This window comes from Setaria viridis, chromosome 5 (assembly GCF_005286985.2).
Source record: "Setaria viridis chromosome 5, Setaria_viridis_v4.0, whole genome shotgun sequence".
Classification (NCBI taxonomy): Eukaryota; Viridiplantae; Streptophyta; class Magnoliopsida; order Poales; family Poaceae; genus Setaria; species Setaria viridis.
In genome coordinates this window covers 4,148,332-4,167,235 of record NC_048267.2, presented here as the reverse complement: position 1 = coordinate 4,167,235, position 18,904 = coordinate 4,148,332, and the positions used below count along the sequence as shown (strand labels likewise).

Sequence of the window (18,904 nt, the reverse complement as noted above, 5' to 3'; positions counted from 1 at the left end):
TCTCGAGTCTCGACCGCGTCTTTCCTCCGCTTGCGGCATCAGTTCCTTTTCCTTCGAGATGGTCGGGCCCCGGCTCCCGGCGCCACCGGGAAGGCGGACCGCCGCCGCATCGGCGGGAGGCGGCGTGCGCAAGGAGAGCAAGCGCCGGCGGGGACAGCGGGCGCGATCGGGCAGTAAGCGCGCCGGCGAAGCAATCGAGCGCGCGCATCGTGCTGCGTAAGCTCTCCAGACACCTCTTCTTCCCTTCCCCTATTTTCCTTCCATATGCGGATTAGTTTCGTTTTTCAGTGAGGATGAGTTGGTCTTGGATTTCCGTTCAGTTCGAAACGCTAGCTTAATTTAAAACTAAGAGACATGCGCCCCTCATCTGTAGTTGAATTGGTAAAACCGGAGAAGATTAACATGATCTGCGAACATTCACGCAGCAAACCTGCTATCGATTCCGGGGCGTTACCAACTGGATCTCGTGTAGAAAAGGAAATCGAGGAGGGGGAGCGTGGATGATCTAGAAGCGGAGTACATAGAGAATGCATTCGGATGGCCAATAGAAAAACAGATTCCGGTTTTTCGACGGCTATTTAAGAAGAGAGCAAACATGGCGTTGGTTCTCTACAACAAAAATCATCCAGTGAGCACTTGTTCCTTCTTGCTATCCATGGCTGTTTCAGTTGTTTCGCCACTTGTGATATGCAACCATTGTTTCTTTTTTTTTCCCGCATAGGATGAGCAATACCAGTTTATAAAAGTGCGCCTCAACGAAGTTTACAGCTTCATCGAGTATAGGCTGCAGGATCCTCACCATACGCACATGAACTTCATGGCTCTGGACGTGAAGACAGGCTTGGAGAAGACCTTCTTTGCTGAGTTGTGTATGTTTAATGACGTTGATGACGGCAACAGTGGATTTGTCGCTACTGCCTGTGAAATTGTTGATGGTAACTCTGCAGGTAAGCTCCTTTTCCTTTGTATGTTCATGTCTTCTTTTGTTGGCTCACAAGCTTTAGCTAGATTATCATTTAATTTGCAGTTTTGCAGATGACAGTAAGTGTACTAGCACTACTAGGGGTAGCCTTTTGGCACATTTTACAGTGCTGCAATTGGAATTTGTGTTGCTATTGAATAGTTTAGTGGATATGAAACAGAATCTATATCCTTCGAGGCTTGAGCTGGTTTCAAGATTAACAATTTCAACTTATAGAACTACATTGCACAAAAAGATCATTTACAACTTCTCAAGAGTACAATTTCTTCAAGAATTGTTAATCTGGTGAGCGATGACATGAAACTGAAAATAAAGGGATTACGACAACTTATAGTAAGGAAAACTATGTCATGAGTGAAGTATGATGCATTATCTAAAAAAGAGGTCAAATATCATAAGGTGGACTGCTGGAGTAGATATTAGTTTTTGATTTGTTTGGAAGGTATAAACATGAACTAAATACCATTCTCACACGCTGCACATACAATCCCACATAGTGAACCAAATCATTTATAAGTCGTGTGCATTATAAAGCATTTTGTTGTATACACATTGCGTAAGCGGCATGTTCATTATCGAAAGTCATAGCATCTTTTTTAAATCCTTGCAAGCATAATACCTCACCATGTACTTGAACTTTTATTGGGTTCTTGAACTATGAGTGATTGTGGTAGTTTTCTGATTCAGTTTTTAAAAGTGGTAAACTTTTGAAACTCTAACCCATATATTTAAATTCTAAACAAATGCTACTGTTTTGTTTCAGGTGGCCGGAGAATCAACTACCTTCAAAGATGGGAAATTCCCACCAGACTATTATGACGGTGAGAACTGCTACGCGTCTGCGGAGAGAATAAAGCACCCTCCTGGGGCGGTCTATAGAGCTGGGCATGATGTCCTTGGCTATGGTTTCAATGAGGAGGGAAGCTTAGTTGAGTGAAGTAGAAGAGGAATTGGAATTTCGTTTTTAGGAGAAGCAGTCGACGTTTACTATGTCTTATGTGCTCTGGGTGGAGTTTCTTTTAGGAGAAGTATTTGTATAGGGCTAATGTGTCTTATTTGCTTGAGTTTATAGAAACAAAAACAGCTGAAGTTACTGATTATTTAAGGAATGAATTTGATTGCTGACATGTCCACGTAGATGTAGTGGATAGTGTACAACCTGAATTACTTATCAGTGTACTAACAGCCATCGTGCTGCTGCTGCTGCATTGCAACCGGAAGATAGCCGGTGTTTTGCAGTTTAATCAGCCTGAGCTCGTGCGCAGTTAGATATTGTGTATTCCATCCGTTTCAAATTGTAGGTTGTTTTGACAATTCTATAAATGCACTTATATATACACTTGTGCCTAGATACATAATAAAAAAATGCTAAAATAACTTACAATTTGGGAGGGGGAGTACCACTCATCTCTCTTCTCTACCTGTTTCTCTGGTTCCAATATCACATATTGGCAATATGAACTGCCACTCATGCACCCGTATCCATATCTCTGAGAGCGTTCCTCATTTATGTACCCAAATTTTTTATTTTAAGAGCACACGTGTACTCTAATCTACACGTGTACCCAAATTATTTTATGCTCCACTAGAACAGAGGAACAGTGTGGTAATCGCTGAAGCAGCCAAAGCTGAAAGACTCAAAACTGGGCAGCACTAACGGCCAGCTGGGCTGCGCTCATCATATAGCAGCGCTCCTGCTAACTTTTTGAAAAAAAAACTAACGGCCCGCTGGGCTCATCATCACAACCCAACTGGAAGTGGAAGCGGCAGGCGGCGCTCGGCCGGAACGCAACAAAACCCAACCACCTCGCCGCCGCGCCGCTGCTCGTGCTCGGTGCCCCGCGCGTCATCCTCCACCGGTCCGGCATTTAAACCTTCACTCCCGACCCCCCCCCCCCCCCCCCCCCCCCTCGTCCCCAATGCTCTCCTCTTCCTCCACCACCCTCCCGCCCGCCTCGCCCCTCCCCGGCCCCGCCTCCGCGAACCCTAACCCCCGCTCCCGCCTCCTCCGGCTCCCCGCCGCCTTGTCCGCGCCGTCCGCGGTCGTGCGCGCGCGCGGGCGCCCCCCGATGGGGTCGGTCAGGGCTTCGGTCGCCGCTGGGGCGGGCGGCCCGGGAGCGGCGGCGGTGGGGGAGGTGGCGACGGAGCAGCTGGTGGAGGTGGCGCAGCGGGCGGCGGACGCGGCGGGGGAGGTGCTCAGGAAGTACTTCCGCCAGCGGGTCGAGATCATCGATAAGGAGGACAATAGTGTGTGCTTTGCTTTCCTCTATTATTAGCACAGTCGTAATTTCGTTCGGCTTCCTGCTGGGGTTTAGGGGATACTGTGCTGGTTGCTGGGGTCAGAGTAGCATTTAGTAGTATACAGTGACGAGTCTTCTGTTGTGAGAGGAGGATACTTTGTTTGAAATCCTATGATTTTTAGAAGGGGATCACAATTCAAATGCTGATTGGAATAGGGGATGACAATTATTTGAAACTTAGCTGAATGGTGGTCCGTCTAATTATAGTTCGGATTGTATGAAATCACTTGAAGCACTAGACTAATGGAGTGATGGTGTTAATGACGTACTGCAATAGGCCTATGCATATCATTTGCAAAAAAAATTGCAAGTGCATAACAACTTTGGTATGTGGTTGTAAATTGCTCAAATTTCAAAGGAAAATAGTCAAAGGAAAATAAGGTACTGATACAGCTACCTCTATCTTCATCCAGACAGTGAAAGTCTGATTCCGTACACAATGTGCACTGGGCCACTAGAACTAGGATGCAGAACGTTGGGCTTGGTTCATACACACACACACTCCAGCTAACTGATTTATCTGAGCTCGTCTCCTTCCCATGCCTTTAGTTTTGAACTGCTTTCAGACCTTCATGCTCAAGCTCAGCTGGGCTTATGCTATTTCTCCCCACCTTTCCCATATACAGTGCTAATGAGTAAAAACTACGGATTCATGGTTCATCATTTTGTGCTCCATGCCATACACAACTTAGGTGTTGGCAAAATCATTTTTTCTCCACTCGTCTAACTCTATTTCTAGCATCAATTATGCGAGTACAACATTGGACCCCATTGGGCACAATAAGTAGTGATGCTATGCATTTTCTGCAAGAAATTATCATCTGGTGTAACTCATTCCAAAATCAACAAAGAAAGTATTGAGCTCTCATTGCAATTGATACCTGTGTGCACCTATGTGTTTCTTAAAAATTTGTTATGAAACAATAGAAAGAACACACCAGCAGCAATAAGTACTTGATCATAGTGCTTAGATGCTTCCTTAAGCAATGTGATTTGTATTGATGTGCTGGGCAGGTGCAAATTCAATCCTCAATTTACTTTTCAACTTTCTGAGTTACATATACAGGAAGCTCATGCTTGTCATGCGAAGTCTTTACACCAATATTAAAGTTCATTAATTACTCTTGTATTTAATTTGGTCAAACACAAATTATTTTTTTAAATTGGACTAACTTCTGGATGTCTTAAAACCAACTATCCCTGTAGAATTATTGGATAAAGTCGAAGGATACTTGCACTGAAGCAATTATAATCTGTTAATGATATTTGCTGATTTTGTGGTTTTGAACTTATTGATTTATTCAATATGGTCCAGGTCCTGTTACAATTGCAGATAGAGAAGCGGAAGAAGCAATGGTGTCAGTTATACTGAAGAGCTTCCCTACACATGCCATGTGAGCTTTGCTTGAGTTGTGTTTACAATGCTCTGTTCACTTTTTAGGCACCTTGAACAATGCAATTACAACATTTACTTGAATCATGCAGTTTTGGTGAGGAGAATGGTTGGAGATGCGTGGAGAATTCTGCTGATTATGTTTGGGTTTTGGACCCTATAGATGGAACGAAAAGTTTCATAACTGGTAGTGAATCTTGATATTATGACTGATCAAACTAAATGGAACTTAACTATAATGGCTGTGAATTTATTGTATACAGGCAAGCCTCTTTTTGGTACGCTTATAGCACTTCTGCACAACGGGAAGCCGGTACACTAGTTTTCTTGTTTTCCTTGGTATTTCACTATTTCTAGTTCTTTTTTATCACTAAGTAAGCAGAATTATAGTTAATACTTTATCAGTATGATAAAACATTGTAGCATTATATGTATATATAACAACTCTTTTGGTTATATCAATGATTACTAACTTTATATGGTGTTTCGGTGCAACTTTTCTGAATCATTAGTTATTTTAATCATGAGATATCTTGTGACAAATTTCTTGAATCACTCTTTTTGTGGGCATCTTTTCTAATTGAGGTATTTGATGTTGCTAATTCATTAGTTGGGCTTGACTTTTTATTTCCTTTCCATAGGTTATTGGTGTAATTGATCAGCCAATCTTGCGAGAAAGATGGATTGGAGTGGATGGGAAACAAACAACTTTGAATGGACAAGAAATATCTGTTCGCTCTTGTAATTCACTAGCACAAGTATACTTGTATGTATATTATTGTTTTAGCATTTAGATGCCATGTGGTCACATCTCTTTACAGTCTTGAATAATGCATTACAGTATAACCATTCAATGTTTGTGCGTAGGACAGATATACAACTAGCCCACATCTCTTTGAAGGAGATGCTGAAGATGCATTCATTCGTGTAAGAGATAAGGTATGGATGTTACATATCTATGCTTCATTGAATTTCTCCAATCGTCAAGAGTACTCACATGTATTTTGCCATCTCTATTTCCAGGTGAAAGTCCCACTTTATGGTTGTGATTGCTATGCCTATGCTCTTCTGGCTTCTGGCTTTGTGGATCTTGTTGTTGAATCGGGTTTGAAGGTATGATAACCATTTTGTTGTTAGGAATATGGTGTTAGATTTTGTGTTCAGTACAGAGTTTCTTGTTTTTTAGCTTTTCTGACTGCTGAATGAAAAGGACCATACCAAAATCAAGCAAATATAGTCGGTTTTTAATATATATTGTTTGCATGTCAGTTTGAGAGAGCTATTTTTTATTTGTTAGCAACATGGAATTACTTGCTAAACTTTTTGCTTGAATGGGCTTGGCAACTATGCATAAATCACGAAAGCTCAAGTCAGCTTAAGAACATTCAAGCTTACTCAAAACCAGTGGGCATCTGATTTTCGAATGTGTTTTTTTCATTATATCTGGATTGATGTTTTGTGCATAGCAAATTAAGCAATCCTGCATAACTAGCAGTCCTTTTGTGTAGCAAGGATGAAAGTTCGCTTTCTCTTTTGTTTGGATCTCTATGGTGCTGATAGTTGGTGGGTACTAGGTAAGCATGGGGATAGTTATGCTTATGCATTTAGTTATCGCTTTATAGAACTGTAGAATGTAGATAACCACCAGAACTATTCCCTCTGAACTTCTGGATCATAGTTGTTTAATCATTTAAAATTATATCTGTGATGAGAAAGATATCTTAATTCATGATAAACAACAGAAGTTCAGAATTCTCTGAAGTTGTATTTGATTTTACATGACTATAGTCACTACAGTCTTTTTTTTTTTTTGGGGGGGGGGGGGGGGGGGGGGGGGAGTGATGTCATATGCATTAGCTGTTGTGTGTTGCTGAACCAACTAAAAAGGAGCATCCAATTTAGAATTTACATATACTGCATGTATGAATGAAAGTTATTTACTATGGTAATTTATTGTGTTGGTGCAGCCATACGATTTCCTCTCCCTTGTACCTATCATTGAAGGAGCTGGAGGGTCAATAACTGATTGGAGGGGTGGCAAGCTCTATTGGCCTGTCACGGCAGACTCACGGCCCACAAGTATAATCTTCATTCTCTCATTAAAATTGGAGTTCTTTTTTGTTATCACTCGGTCCTTTTTACGCAGACTCAATCCCACCGTAGAACACCGTGGTCTTCTGTGAACATTGATCTTGATCTCGTTTCAGTGGTTCCATAGGATTATTAATCTGTATGCCAAAATGTGTTACGCCAAAATACTTGCCCTATTGTCACTTCAATCGTGCATCTTACTGCTTTCGATCATCAAATCTTCAGTTCGTCTCATGCTGCGTTGTTGATTCTTTTTGCAGGTTTCAACGTGGTAGCAGCTGGAGATGCCCGTGTCCACAAACAGGCTCTTGATGCGCTGCAGTGGCGCTAGCCTGCTGCTTATGCAATCCTTACAATTTACAGGTGATAAAACCAATAATAAGCTTCACCTGTATGCTTGCCCCCAATCCAGGCCTTGCTCTAATAATCCACAGCATGGATGTAAACTATGAATCAATCCTGCTGCACCGTGCAGTGCTTGGAGAAAGCTTAATCTAGAGCTTGTTTCGTGTTGCTTCTTCCTTTCCTAGTTGCCTCGGCTTATCTTGGTGCTGCACGCTGGTCAAGTTGCGAGCTTAGATAATTTCCAGCCCTGGTTTGAACTATGAACCGAGCCAAGGCATATGTTGGCTGCCTGGATTTGGGGAGAAAAATCGCGTGACTTGTGACGTGTGTGGGGGGTCCTCCTAGGATTTTTTCTTTTGCAGCGCCTGACATGATGACCTATTTTATCCCGATTGGTATTACCAACCGGGATAAAGGGGTCTTTAGTCCCGGTTGACTGACCCGGGATAAAAGACTTCTCCTTTTGTCCCGGTTGGTTTATCCCGGATGGATTTTTGGGAGATTTGCATCCTACCAATCGGGAATAATACCGAGTTCTCTACCCGTGTCTGCGGGAGGAGATTGAGGTTGGGGACGGTGAGAACGTGCGGATCGATGGAGGTGTCGGAGGCCATCACGAGGCGCCGGCTCAGGACTCGGACGTGCAAGACCTTGCAGCCATGGGCGCTAGCCATTCTTCTTCCCACGCTCGTGTGTCTGCTCTGCTGGCCTGGCTTGCTTTTGTTACGAGTAGTAGGTTAATCGTGTGTCTGCTCTGCTGGCATAGGCGCCTACATATAGACGTTTATTTCTCCTTTTGGAACCCCATTTGAAATGACGACGCAACTTAGATGTTGATAATATTGATGAACGTTTTTGAGGTCAACGGAATCTTTCGTACGAACGGGGCTTGGATGCCGCCATGGAAAAACAAACAATACTCTCTCAGATCATAAATATTCGCTTCGCCGCCGATGACTTTTCGTGATCTTCACATTTTAAAATTGGTCACTACATTTCTTATTATAGTGCAGTTATAACATCTAATAATTATGAGATTTTGAAATACTTCTGAATATTTTCAAGTCTATACATTTGATTTTTCATGTTTTCTAACTAAATTTCTTCAAACTATTGAAGATCAAAGTTTAAAATTTTGACCAGATTTTGACTAAAAGGTTGCATATTTGTAACTGGAAGGAATACACAATAGAGGCACGATTCAACTTTGAATGAAAAAGAAAGGAACCTACCCTGTGCTTAGAAGAGATGGGACGAATATGCTACCGTTTCGAAGCGAGCTCAAATTAACTGAAGGCAAGCAAGCAGCCACTAAAGCTGCAACCGGGGCGGTTGACTCCGTACGATAGTGATCGCCTGATCGCCTTGAGAAGGTACCGACATGTGATCAGCATATAATATTATCAAGGGCTGTACGTCATGTTCTGGACCAAGGAAATAACCCTCATGTAGGCGGAATAAAATCGCTTTCGCAAATGGTTAATTGATGTGTCTTCAGATCGCTTCGCGAATATCAATAACACCTTCGCTCTTTAAAGATCTTCGAGCAATTGTTTGCATAGACCTTTCAGATATTGTTGGTTTAGATTGTAACCAGTTCAAACGAGATTTGGTTTGGCCAGGCAGTTGTAGATAGAGTTGTTTGCTATCTTGCTGTATAAGTTTGTAACCAGAAAATCTTGTAGATTAGATCCTGGCCGGACTAGATTCTTTGGACTATATAATGTAAACTCCTCTGTGCGATTTATGCACAACAATTAACACGAAGCCAATGCCGAACCAAAGGCCGTCGTTCCACGCTAAAGCGCCTCTGACTTCTTCCATGGTAATCAGAGCTGCTGCCGCCTAGGTAGATTGCATCCATATCTTCAAGCTCCAGCGTCGCCAATCCCTTGTTCGTTATCCAGATCTCAGAGAAGCTGAACAAAAGCAACCATGCCCTATGGCAAGCGCAGGTGCTCACTGCTATACGCGGTGCCCGTCTAGAAGGCCACATCAATGGCAAGATTGCTACGCCCTCTGCCGAGATCGACGAGAAGTAGGGAGACAAGATCGTCTAGGTTCCTAATCTGGCATATGAGGAGTGGTATGCTCGGGATCAGCAGGTCCTAGGATTCATCTTCACGTCTATGACCAAGGATGTCCTTGGCCAGATTGCAGCCACCACAACAGCGGAGGAAGCATGGGGAGGGGTGGCAAACATGTTCGCTACCCATAAACGCGCACGTTCAATGAATGTGCGTCTCGCACTAACTACAATGAAGAAGGGCGCGATGAACATCACTGAGTACGTCGGCAAGATACGAGGATTTGCTGATGAGATCGCGACTACATGCAAGCCGCTTGTTGGCCATACACCTATGGGCCCACCGGGAGGCTTGGAAAATTCTACAATACGGGGCTGTACACCAAGACACGTCAGACATGGAGACCATGGTGCAGGACGGCATGGTCTATGTGGAGGACAAGGACTAGTCGAAGATTAGAAAACTACTCGTAGCAATTGGAGTAGGACTCTCTAGTCCAATCCGACTAGTACTCTTGTACAACAACCGACCTGTAACCCTGTCCCCGGCAATATAAGGCGAGGCAGGGACCCTCTCCAAATAGAGGATCAATCAATACAATCTAACCAACACACATGACGTAGGGTATTATGTGACATTAGCGGCTCGAACCTGTCTTATTGTTCGAGTTTACCTTCGAGTTCCTGGTTCTCGGTGAGCCCCACGCATAAAACACTACCTTGGATACCCCCTTGGTAGGCTGCCGGATCTAAACACCGACAGCTAGCGCGCTAGGCAGGGGTGGCGGTCGCTGGTGAAGTCGAGGCTGTTCATGTAGCCCCCGAGCCAGAAGCTGATGTGGAGGCTGCTGGGGCGCTGCATGTGTTGGTAGTTGTCCCGTCATCTGAGGCTGAGCCGTTGACTAGTCACGCGGTGACTTCCTACTCGCCTTCAGAGGCTGGTCCATCGACTGGCCAGGCGGTGGTCCCTTTCGATGCGCCGAACGACGAGGAGCATGATGGCACTCTGCTCCCTCCCGTGGTGAACCTTGAGAAAATTGCGCTGATAGCTGACCCCCTAGCCACCGTGCGCTGATGGATATGTATCGCCAAGTAGGTGAGTACACACAGGTAAGTTTTACTTCTGTTCTTGATCTTGGTCTTGAAATTGGTACTCGATGCTTTATACGAATACTTTGCTCTGTGTTGTAGACACTGATCCAACACTCCTGCTAGAAGTCGAAGATTCTCGAAGGATATGGGGACACCATCCAGCGGGCCAAGGCGCTGGAACAGAAACTAGCTGAAGAACGGTAGTACTCCTCCCGGCTATTGATGAAGTACGACGGGCATGCCGCCCAATACCGAAATGCTGTGCAAAAAGCCGCGGAGGAGAAAGACCACCTTTAGAAACTCAACAAAGGGTTGAGGAACCGGAAGTAGGGTAAGCTGTTATCCCTACCCTTCCGACTACTTCTATGTGGTCCATCCAGGGGTAAGGCTTTACTCTGAAGAATTTTCTAAACAGCTGGAAGTGGGGCTGAATGCCTAGGAAGGCCTCGCAGAGGTGCACGAAGATAGCAACGTGCAAGATAGAATTGGGGTTGAGGTGGACAAGCTCCAGATTGTAATACCTCAACAGACCCGGAAGAAGTCGGACGACGGCAGAGCCAACCCTCGCCCAACAAAGTACGTGAAGATCACTGTCTCATCCGGATAGCTCTCCAGCGTCCACGGATTGCTGGCTGCTTCCCTCCAATCGGCAAACTCCTTCTCCTAGAGAAAATTCGCATAATTCACATTCACCAGTACCTGTATATCCACCTCCTTCAAGATAGATCTTTTCCAGGCACTGGCCTGATTCGGAGGCACCATCTGATCGGTCTTCTCGTACTTGGATGCCGGCAGTTGGATCTCTTTCTTGGTGGCCTTGCGCTTCTTGGACTCCGCCACCTTGCTTGAGGATGCTTTCTTGGGCACCATTGCTCTGATGGTCTTCAAGCGCATGAGCTGGAGGGCTAGACTGTGGGGGGTGGTGGCGCTCAAGTTCGAGAATGGCAAGCGGCGGCGCTAAAGCAACAACACAGAAGATGAACGGGCGCAAGGGCTCGGGTGAAATGGAAGGGATAAGTTCCTCCGATATTTATCACTGCGGCACAATTAACTGAGAGGCGAGAATTATGGGGAATATTTCATTTTTAAGCCATCAATTATCGCCGGAACGGTTGCCAATTTTTTCGGAAGAGATAAGATTTTTGAAGACGGACGGTCACATGGACCAGTGGTTGACCCTTATAGCCAAACTAGTCGTATAATGGCTCAGGGGCTGTGGGCCACATGCCCGTTGGACAAAAGTTTTTTCTCCAGGTTTTAAGGGAAAAAATATGTAAAATTACAAGATTGGCCCTCAGCCTAATTCTTCGATTCAACCTAAGACTCGGGGGCTACTCCATATGGAGTGCGATTTTCATTGCACTTCCATATAAAGGTCAAGTTTGAAGGTTCAAGGTTCAAGACTAAGTTAAATGAGGCTCGAGCATCTTCTAGCCGCATGGTAGTACTCGAGCATATTCGAAGACTCAATCCGATGGAGTACTCAAAGGAACACCACAAACTAGTCGAAAACATCTACAGTAGCACTCGGGACTGCTGCATTTGACTAAAAAGTACTCGGGAGCTTGTCGGCCATACACCTATGGGCCCACTAGGAGGCTTGGACAGTCCTACAATATGGGGCTTTACACCAAGACGTGTTAGATATGGAGACGATGGTGAAGGATAACGTGGTCTATGTGGAGGACAAGGACTAGTCAAAGATTAGAAAACTACTCATAGAAATTAGAGTAGGACTCTCTAGTCCAATTCGACCAGTACTCTTGTACAACAATCGACCTATAACCTTGCCCCCGACAATATAAAGCGAAGCAGGGACCCTCTCCAAACAGGGGATCAATCAATACAATCTAAGCAACACACAGGCCATAGGGTATTACGCAATATTAGCAGCCCGAACTTGTCTAAATCGTGTGTTCGAGTTTACCTTCGAGTTTCTGATCCTCGACGAGCCCCACGCATAAAACAATACCTTGGGTACCCCCTTGGTAGGTTGCCGGGTCTAAACACTGACACCGCTCGACAATGATGAGATGATCGCCTACATCATGAGCGTCCTCGACCACAACTTCAATCCGATCGTCTCCACCTTGATGACTAAGGTTGAGCCGATTTCGGTAGCTGAGTTGTATTCCCAATTGCTTAGCTTCGAAAACCGGCTTGATCTGCAGCACGGTGGAGGCTCCAGCTCTTCTGCCTACACCGCCAACAACCATGATGGTGGAGGCTGCAGCCGTGGTGGAGGACACAGCAACAACGACAACAGCTGTGGTGGTGGAAGCGGCCGAGGGAGTGCAAGGCGTAGGTATGACAACTCATGCCCATTCAACAACTACCATCATCACCAGCGCAACAACAATAGCTCCAACTCTCGCCCCCTCTACTAGGTATGCTTCAAAAAGGGGCATGTTGCCTCTGAATGTTGGCACCACTTGGATGAAAATTATGTCGCGGATGAAAAGCTTGTTGCTGCGACCTACAATCATGCCTATGAGGTAGATACAAACTGGTACACCGATATCGGTGCATCAGAACACATCATAAGCAATCTGGAGAAGCTCTCAATTCATGACAAGTACAAGGGGAATGATCAGATTCACACGCAAGTGGTGCAGGTATGGAAATTAGTCACATTGATACTATTGTTCCTACTTACTCTCGTAACTTGCACCTAAACACTGTTCTTTACGTTCCTCAAGCTGCAAAGAATCTCGTTTCTGTTCATCATCTTGCTAGAGATAATTATGCTTTTCTTGAATTTCATTCGGATTATTTCTTGATTAAGGATCAGGCCATTAAGAACACGATCCTTAGAGGGAGATGCCACAAGGGATGCTATCCTCTTCCTTCAACCCGTCCAATAAAGCAGGCCTTTGGAGTCGCGAAGCCCACTTTTGAGAGGTGGCACAGCTGCCTTTGTCATCCATCCTCTCCCATTGTGTCGAGGGTGGTCTCTAGTAATAGTTTACCATGTTCTTTTGAGTCTAATAAAGAGTCTATTTGTGATGCTTGCCGAAAGGCAAAAAGTCATCAATTACCTTATTCCAAGTCGTCTAGCACTTCTAGTCATCCTTTGGAGTTAGTTTATTATGATGTTTGGGGCTGCACCCGATTCTATTGGAGGAAGAAAATATTATGTTAGCTTTATCGATGATTATAGTAAAATTACTTGGATTTATTTACTCAAGTTCAAATCTGAAGTGTTTGAGAAGTTTCATGAGTTCCAAAATCTTGTTGAGAGTCTCTTTGATCGAAAGATCCTTACTATGCAAATGGATTGGGGGGAGAATATCAAAAGCTCCACTCCTTCTTTGAGAAAGTTGGCATCTCCCATCATGTCTCATGTCCCCATGCGCACCAACAGAATAGCTCTGCCAAGCGCAAGCACCATCACATAGTAGAACTCGGATTAGCTCTCCTCGCTTATGCCTCGATGCCTTTAAAATTCTGGGATGAAGTTTTCTTAGCTGCCACTTATTTAATCAATCGTACTCCTAGCAAGGTCCTCAAATATGATACTCCTTTGAATCATCTTTTTAAGCAAACACCAGATTAGTCCTCATTAACAGTTTTCGGTTGTGCATGTTGGCCCAATCTTGACCCATATAATAGACACAAGCTTGAGTTCAGATCTAAACAATGTGTTTTCCTCGGCTATAGTAATATCCAAAAAGGATTCAAGTACTTGGAAATCGCATATGGACGAATAGATATTTCTAGGGATGTTGTCTTTGATGAAATCGAGTTTCGCTTCTCCAAACTCAACCCCAATGCAGGTGCTCGTCTCAAAGAATTAATTTCTCTCCTCTCGCCAAATCTTCTCAATCCCCATGAGTAGGAACAATTAGTAGATCATGTGGCTAATTCTCCTAATGAATCTGATGTTTTCGATGAAAGTTTTGGTGAAAAAAGGGCTCCTAGCACATCAAATATGAATCCTGGAGGAACTGGACAAAGCAGCACGAGCGCTGGAGCTGATTCGCGTGGTTTTCTGACCATAGCTGCGCGGGGATCCATGCAGGATCTGCCTCGTGCCTCGCAATATTCCCCAGTCCCGTCATCCTCTCCTCCTCGCCAATCTCCTGCGGGCACGTCACCGACCGGAGCACGCACCCCGTCCTCGCTGCCTCCTGCTACACGCGCGCAGTGGGGGGACAAAACCAAGTGGCCGGTGACTAGTCCGGCTCGGGCATGTGTCCTGGTGGATCTGCACCCTCCCCGACTGGTGAATCTTTGTCCGAGGAAGCATTGTCGGCGCTTTTTGGCATCCCAGTTCTGCACTTTTTTATCTCTGGGATCTTCTGTGGCGACCGATGCTGTGGCATCTCACGAATTGGACGCACCAGCACACACAAGGCCAAGAACACGTCTACAAAGTGGGATCAGGAAGGAGAAGGTATACGCAGATGGTACTATTAAATATTGGTGCACAAAATTTAGACGAGGCTTTGCATGATAAAAATTGGAAAGTAGCAATGGATTCAGAATACATGGCTTTAATGAAGAATAAAACATGGCACTTAGTTCCTCCTCAAAAAGGTATAAATGTGATAGACTACAAATGGGTTTACAACATTAAGAGAAAACCTGATGGAAGTCTAGATAGATACAAAGCTCGTTTGGTTGGAAAAGGTTTTAAGCAGCGATATGGCATAGATTATGAAGATACGTTTAGTCCAGTTGTTAACCTTGCTATCATCAGAGATGTTCTGTCCATAGCAATATTTAGAGGGTGGAGTTTGCAGCAACTTGATGTGCACAATGCCTTTTTACATGGTTTTCTTGAAGAAGATGTTTACATGAAGCAGTCCCCTGGTTACGAAGAACAAGGTCTGTCTAATTATATTTGCAATTTAGATAAAGTTTTATATGATCTCAAATAGGCGCCTAAAGCATGGTACTCAAGGCTCAGTTCTAAGCTGCAGTAACTTGGGTTCAAGGCATCCAAAGCAGATACGTCTTTGTTCTTCTACAACAATGGGTCAGTGACTATGTTTATTCTTATTTATGTTGATGATATTATTGTTGCCAGCTCGGTTCATGATGCTACTGTGGCTTTGTTAAAGAAGCTCAATGAGGAGTTTGCCTTAAAGGATTTGGGTGAGTTACACTATTTTCTTGGAATTGAAGTGAACAAAGTTCATGATGGCATAGTGATGACACAGGAAAAATATGCCAATGATGTTTTGAGACAAGTTGGCATGATCAATTGTAAACTGGTCAGTTCACCATTGTCCACCACAGAGAAGCTTTCGGTTCATGATGGATCACCCCTTGGACCGAGTGATGCTACACATTATAGAAGTGTAGTAGGTGCGCTTCAGTATTAACTTTGACAAGACATGATATTTCTTTTGCGGTTAATAATAAGGCTTATCAATTTCTTCAAGCACCTACCACACTTCATTGGATAGCAGTGGAAAGGATCTTAAGATACTTGAAGCAGTCCGCTAAGCTTAGGTTAAGGATTAGCAGGTCTTCCTCATTACTTGTTAGTGCTTTTTCAAATGCTGATTGGGCAGGATGTCTAGATGACAGGCGCTCTATTGGAGGGTTCGTTGTTTTCCTTGGCTCTAATCTTATGTCATGGAATGCTCGCAAACAAGCCACGATCTCAAGATCGAGCATTGAAGCTGAATATAAGGCTTTAGCAAATGCTACGGCAGAGGTTATGTGGATTCAAACATTGTTGATGGAACTTGGAGTTCATGCGCCAAAGGCAGCAAAGTTGTGGTGTGACAACATTGGAGCTAAGTATCTCTCTGCCAATCTTGTTTTCCATGCACGTACTAAGCATATTGAGGTTGATTATCATTTTGTAAGAGAAAGGGTGGTTATGAAACTACTTGATATTGAACATATATCGACAAGGGATCATGTCGCAGATGGGTTTACAAAACCGCTTCTTGTTCGGCAGCTAGAGATGTTCAAAGGCAGTCTTAACATGAGAAGTTCAGATTAAGTGGGAGTGTTAGATATTGTTGGTTTAGACTGTAATCAGTTCAAACGAGATTTGGTTTGGCCAGGCAGTTGTAGATAGAGTTGTTTGCTATCTTGCTGTATAAGTTTGTAACCAAAAAATCTTGTAGATTAGATCCTGGCCGGACTAGACTCTTTGGACTGTATAATGTAAACTCATCCGTACGATTTATGCACAACAATTAACATGAAGCCGACGCCGAGCTAAAGGCCGTCGTTCCATGCTAAAGCGCCTCTGACTTCTTTCATCTTATGTGCAGAGTGATATGAGAAGCTGATTGAAGGTAAAGGGCGGACTGCTGTCGTGGGAGAATGTTGCCGTTATCTTCAGAGATATGAGACCATCTGTTAGTGAGAGCGATAAGTGTGTCGCTCAGGAGCAGTGTGTGATAAAGGTGAAAGCAAGAACGAAGGTCATAAGGGTATTTAGGGTATTTCGGAAAAAGGAGGTGATCTTGAGCTGACTATTAGAGCATCTCTAACAGTTTCATATTCCCCAATCCAACTACCATATTGAGAGAGTCGGTGAAAAAATAGTACTCCAACAGACTCTCTTTACCTTTCCCTTTTCCCAATAATTATTGGGACAACCTAATAATTCATCCCAACTCTCCCTAAATAAAGGAGGATTTGTGACTCTTCCAATACAGTATTTGGGAGATTGCAAAAGTAACTCTCCCAATAACAATGAAAGTGATATCGAGACAACCCTCTTAACTAGTTTTTGGGAAATATTTATTGAGGATCGCTGGAGATGCTTAAAGGTACCATTCAATTTTGAGACGCTCAAGGGTAGGTTTAGGATATCCGTACAAGGTGAGTATGAATAGGTGTATATTCCGTCCATATTGTGTTTCAAAAAGAAAGACCTATAATTTTCTATGAAAGAAAAAATATTGGCTTTTCTATTCCCAAAAATATGATTGACTTTGAAGCATGGATCTAAATATGTTTGTCCATTCTGTGTTCGTTGACTTCTAAGATTTTGACTAACATATTGATCAAAATGCAGTCCATAGCAAACTACATTAATGCATTATAGGATGTAGATTCAACAAGAAGCGGTACGTACGTCGATCTTATAATCTATTAGTCTCATAGCTCCGATCCGTCTGAGCCGACTGTGCCGGATTTATGGAGCACGGAGGCCAAGGTACTCCGCCGTGACAGGCTTGAAGACGCATGGCTCGTCGGACTCGAGCGCTGCGGCGAGCCGTGGCCACAAGAAGGCGCTAGAGATCCACGACCCGTCACCGTCGGGCCGCGCGGCGATCTGCACGAACCCTGAGCACAGCCTTGCCGTCGGCGAGGTCGTCGGCATCGCCATCGCGGCGTGGCCGAAGCCGAAGTCCGTGTCGAGCGGGAACGAGGTGAACGCCGTCACTCCCACCGTCGGGCTGCCCAGCCCGAGGCTCGCCGTCTCGACGTACCGGTCAGCCCTGCGCTCCTCCACCCAGTCCACCAGCTCCTGGAAGTGCTGGCCGTACGACGGCGCCGCGATCGCCTCGCCCACCATGGCCGCCACGTCCGGCAGCGCCATCCGCTGGACCTCGTCCACGCTCGCCTCTCTGATGGCGAACGTGGTGACGTTGCCGATGTAGTTTCGCATCGCGGCGCGGAGCTCGGGCTCATCCGTGAGCCGCCGTCTCCCGTCCACCCACCATTGCATGCGGCAGTGCGCGTCGGCCGTGCCCACGACGCCGGCGAGGGCCTTCCAGAGGTAGGCCGAAACCGCCTGGAACCGCGTCGCGCGCTCGCTGCCGTCCCTGCTCGCCGCCTCGCGCAGCCGGGCGACGTCGGACGCCTCGATGTAGTAGAGGCGCTCGACGAAGCTCTGCTCGGCCGTCAGGACGTTGACCTGGCGCTCGGCGTGCAACGGCATGAACGCCTCGTTGAACGAGGCGCTGTACGACGGCGTCGCGCGAGGTCGGAAGACGGAGCGGTCGTGGTTTGGCCGGGAGCTGGCGCAGAGCGTCCCTGACCTCGCGAGCTCCGACCACGCGCTGACGAGCATGCTCAGGGCGCTTCCGTCCACGAGGACATGGTTGGTGCACCACGCCACGGCGAAGCCACCGCACGCGAACGACACCAGCTGCACCGACAGCGCCATGTCCTCGCAGTACGGCTGCTGGACCCGCCGCACCGACGCGGTCATCGTGCCGAAGTCCAGGCTCGCCAGGGGCACGCCGGCCTCCCCGACCACGAGCTCGGCGCCTTGGTTGTGGCAGTGGAACTCGGGGAGGCCGGAGCTCGGGTTAGTGGCGATGCGGCCGGCGAGCGGGAAGAAGTGGTTGAGGAAAGAAGGTAAGCCGGCCTCGAAGGCCGCGACGACGGCGTTGAAGTCGCCGGTGGGCGGCCTGGGGTAGATGCAGAACATGGAAGTCTGTATGGTCTGTGGGATGAGGTCGAGGTTGGAGACGGCGAGGACGTGCGGCTTGATGGAGTCGTCGTCGTCGGAGGCCTTCACCAGGCGCCGGCTCACGACCCGGACGTGCAAGTCGTTGCTGCCGTTAACGCTAGCCATTCTGTGTAATGGAAAACTACTGTCTACTAATGCTTTGGTAGCTTTGCTCAGCTCTTGTCACAAGAAGTTTACTCTACCCTGCTTATTATAGGCATGCGACGTATCTACTCAATGATATTGATGAAAGTCGTTTACGATATCGATGATATTGATGAAAGTCAATGGAATCTTT

General features: G+C 45.6%; 3 protein-coding genes and 1 non-coding gene across 5 annotated transcripts; 3 read left to right on the top strand and 1 right to left on the bottom strand.

Moving 5' to 3' along the window:
* LOC117855545 (uncharacterized) lies at nt 1-2,109 on the top strand. 2 transcript variants are annotated; one of them, XM_034737926.2, is made up of 4 exons: nt 1-216; nt 426-628; nt 722-947; nt 1,746-2,109. In XM_034737926.2, exons 2-4 carry the CDS (start codon nt 596-598, stop codon nt 1,799-1,801), a joined length of 315 nt encoding a protein of 104 aa, XP_034593817.1. In that variant the 5' UTR covers nt 1-216; nt 426-595; the 3' UTR covers nt 1,802-2,109. The 2 variants fall into 2 exon arrangements, with proteins under 2 accessions (XP_034593817.1, XP_034593818.1); XM_034737927.2 differs by lacking the exon at nt 1-216 and having other exon boundaries at nt 224-628.
* Nucleotides 2,110-2,886: 777 nt separating this feature from the next.
* LOC117854542 (bifunctional phosphatase IMPL2, chloroplastic) lies at nt 2,887-7,279 on the top strand. Its single transcript, XM_034736768.2, has 9 exons — nt 2,887-3,229; nt 4,598-4,676; nt 4,768-4,862; nt 4,939-4,988; nt 5,317-5,441; nt 5,548-5,614; nt 5,699-5,788; nt 6,643-6,754; nt 7,027-7,279. Exons 1-9 carry the CDS (start codon nt 2,902-2,904, stop codon nt 7,095-7,097), a joined length of 1,017 nt encoding a protein of 338 aa, XP_034592659.1. The 5' UTR covers nt 2,887-2,901; the 3' UTR covers nt 7,098-7,279.
* Nucleotides 7,280-12,244: 4,965 nt separating this feature from the next.
* On the top strand, nt 12,245-12,383 carry LOC117859397 (small nucleolar RNA Z247). The gene has a single exon (XR_004641191.1). It is a non-coding gene; the product is annotated as a small nucleolar RNA Z247 (small nucleolar RNA).
* A 4,764-nt stretch (nt 12,384-17,147) lies between these two features.
* LOC117858998 (coniferyl alcohol acyltransferase) lies at nt 17,148-18,904 on the bottom strand. Its single transcript, XM_034742169.2, has one exon. The coding sequence runs from the start codon at nt 18,730-18,732 to the stop codon at nt 17,341-17,343; it is 1,392 nt and encodes a 463-aa protein (XP_034598060.1). The 5' UTR covers nt 18,733-18,904; the 3' UTR covers nt 17,148-17,340.

Bases quoted from the DNA above. Each gene is read 5' to 3' on its own strand.
- LOC117855545 (XM_034737926.2), top strand. From the start codon at position 596: ATGGCGTTGGTTCTCTACAACAAAAATCATCCA. The intron at 629-721 runs GTGAGCACTTGT...TTTCCCGCATAG, and splicing joins TCTACAACAAAAATCATCCA to GATGAGCAATACCAGTTTAT. The intron at 948-1,745 runs GTAAGCTCCTTT...GTTTTGTTTCAG, and splicing joins TGTTGATGGTAACTCTGCAG to GTGGCCGGAGAATCAACTAC.
- LOC117858998 (XM_034742169.2), bottom strand. From the start codon at position 18,732: ATGGCTAGCGTTAACGGCAGCAACGACTTGCACGTCCGGGTCGTGAGC.
- LOC117854542 (XM_034736768.2), top strand. From the start codon at position 2,902: ATGCTCTCCTCTTCCTCCACCACCCTCCCGCCCGCCTCGCCCCTCCCC. The intron at 4,989-5,316 runs GTACACTAGTTT...TCCTTTCCATAG, and splicing joins TTCTGCACAACGGGAAGCCG to GTTATTGGTGTAATTGATCA. The intron at 6,755-7,026 runs GTATAATCTTCA...TTCTTTTTGCAG, and splicing joins GGCAGACTCACGGCCCACAA to GTTTCAACGTGGTAGCAGCT.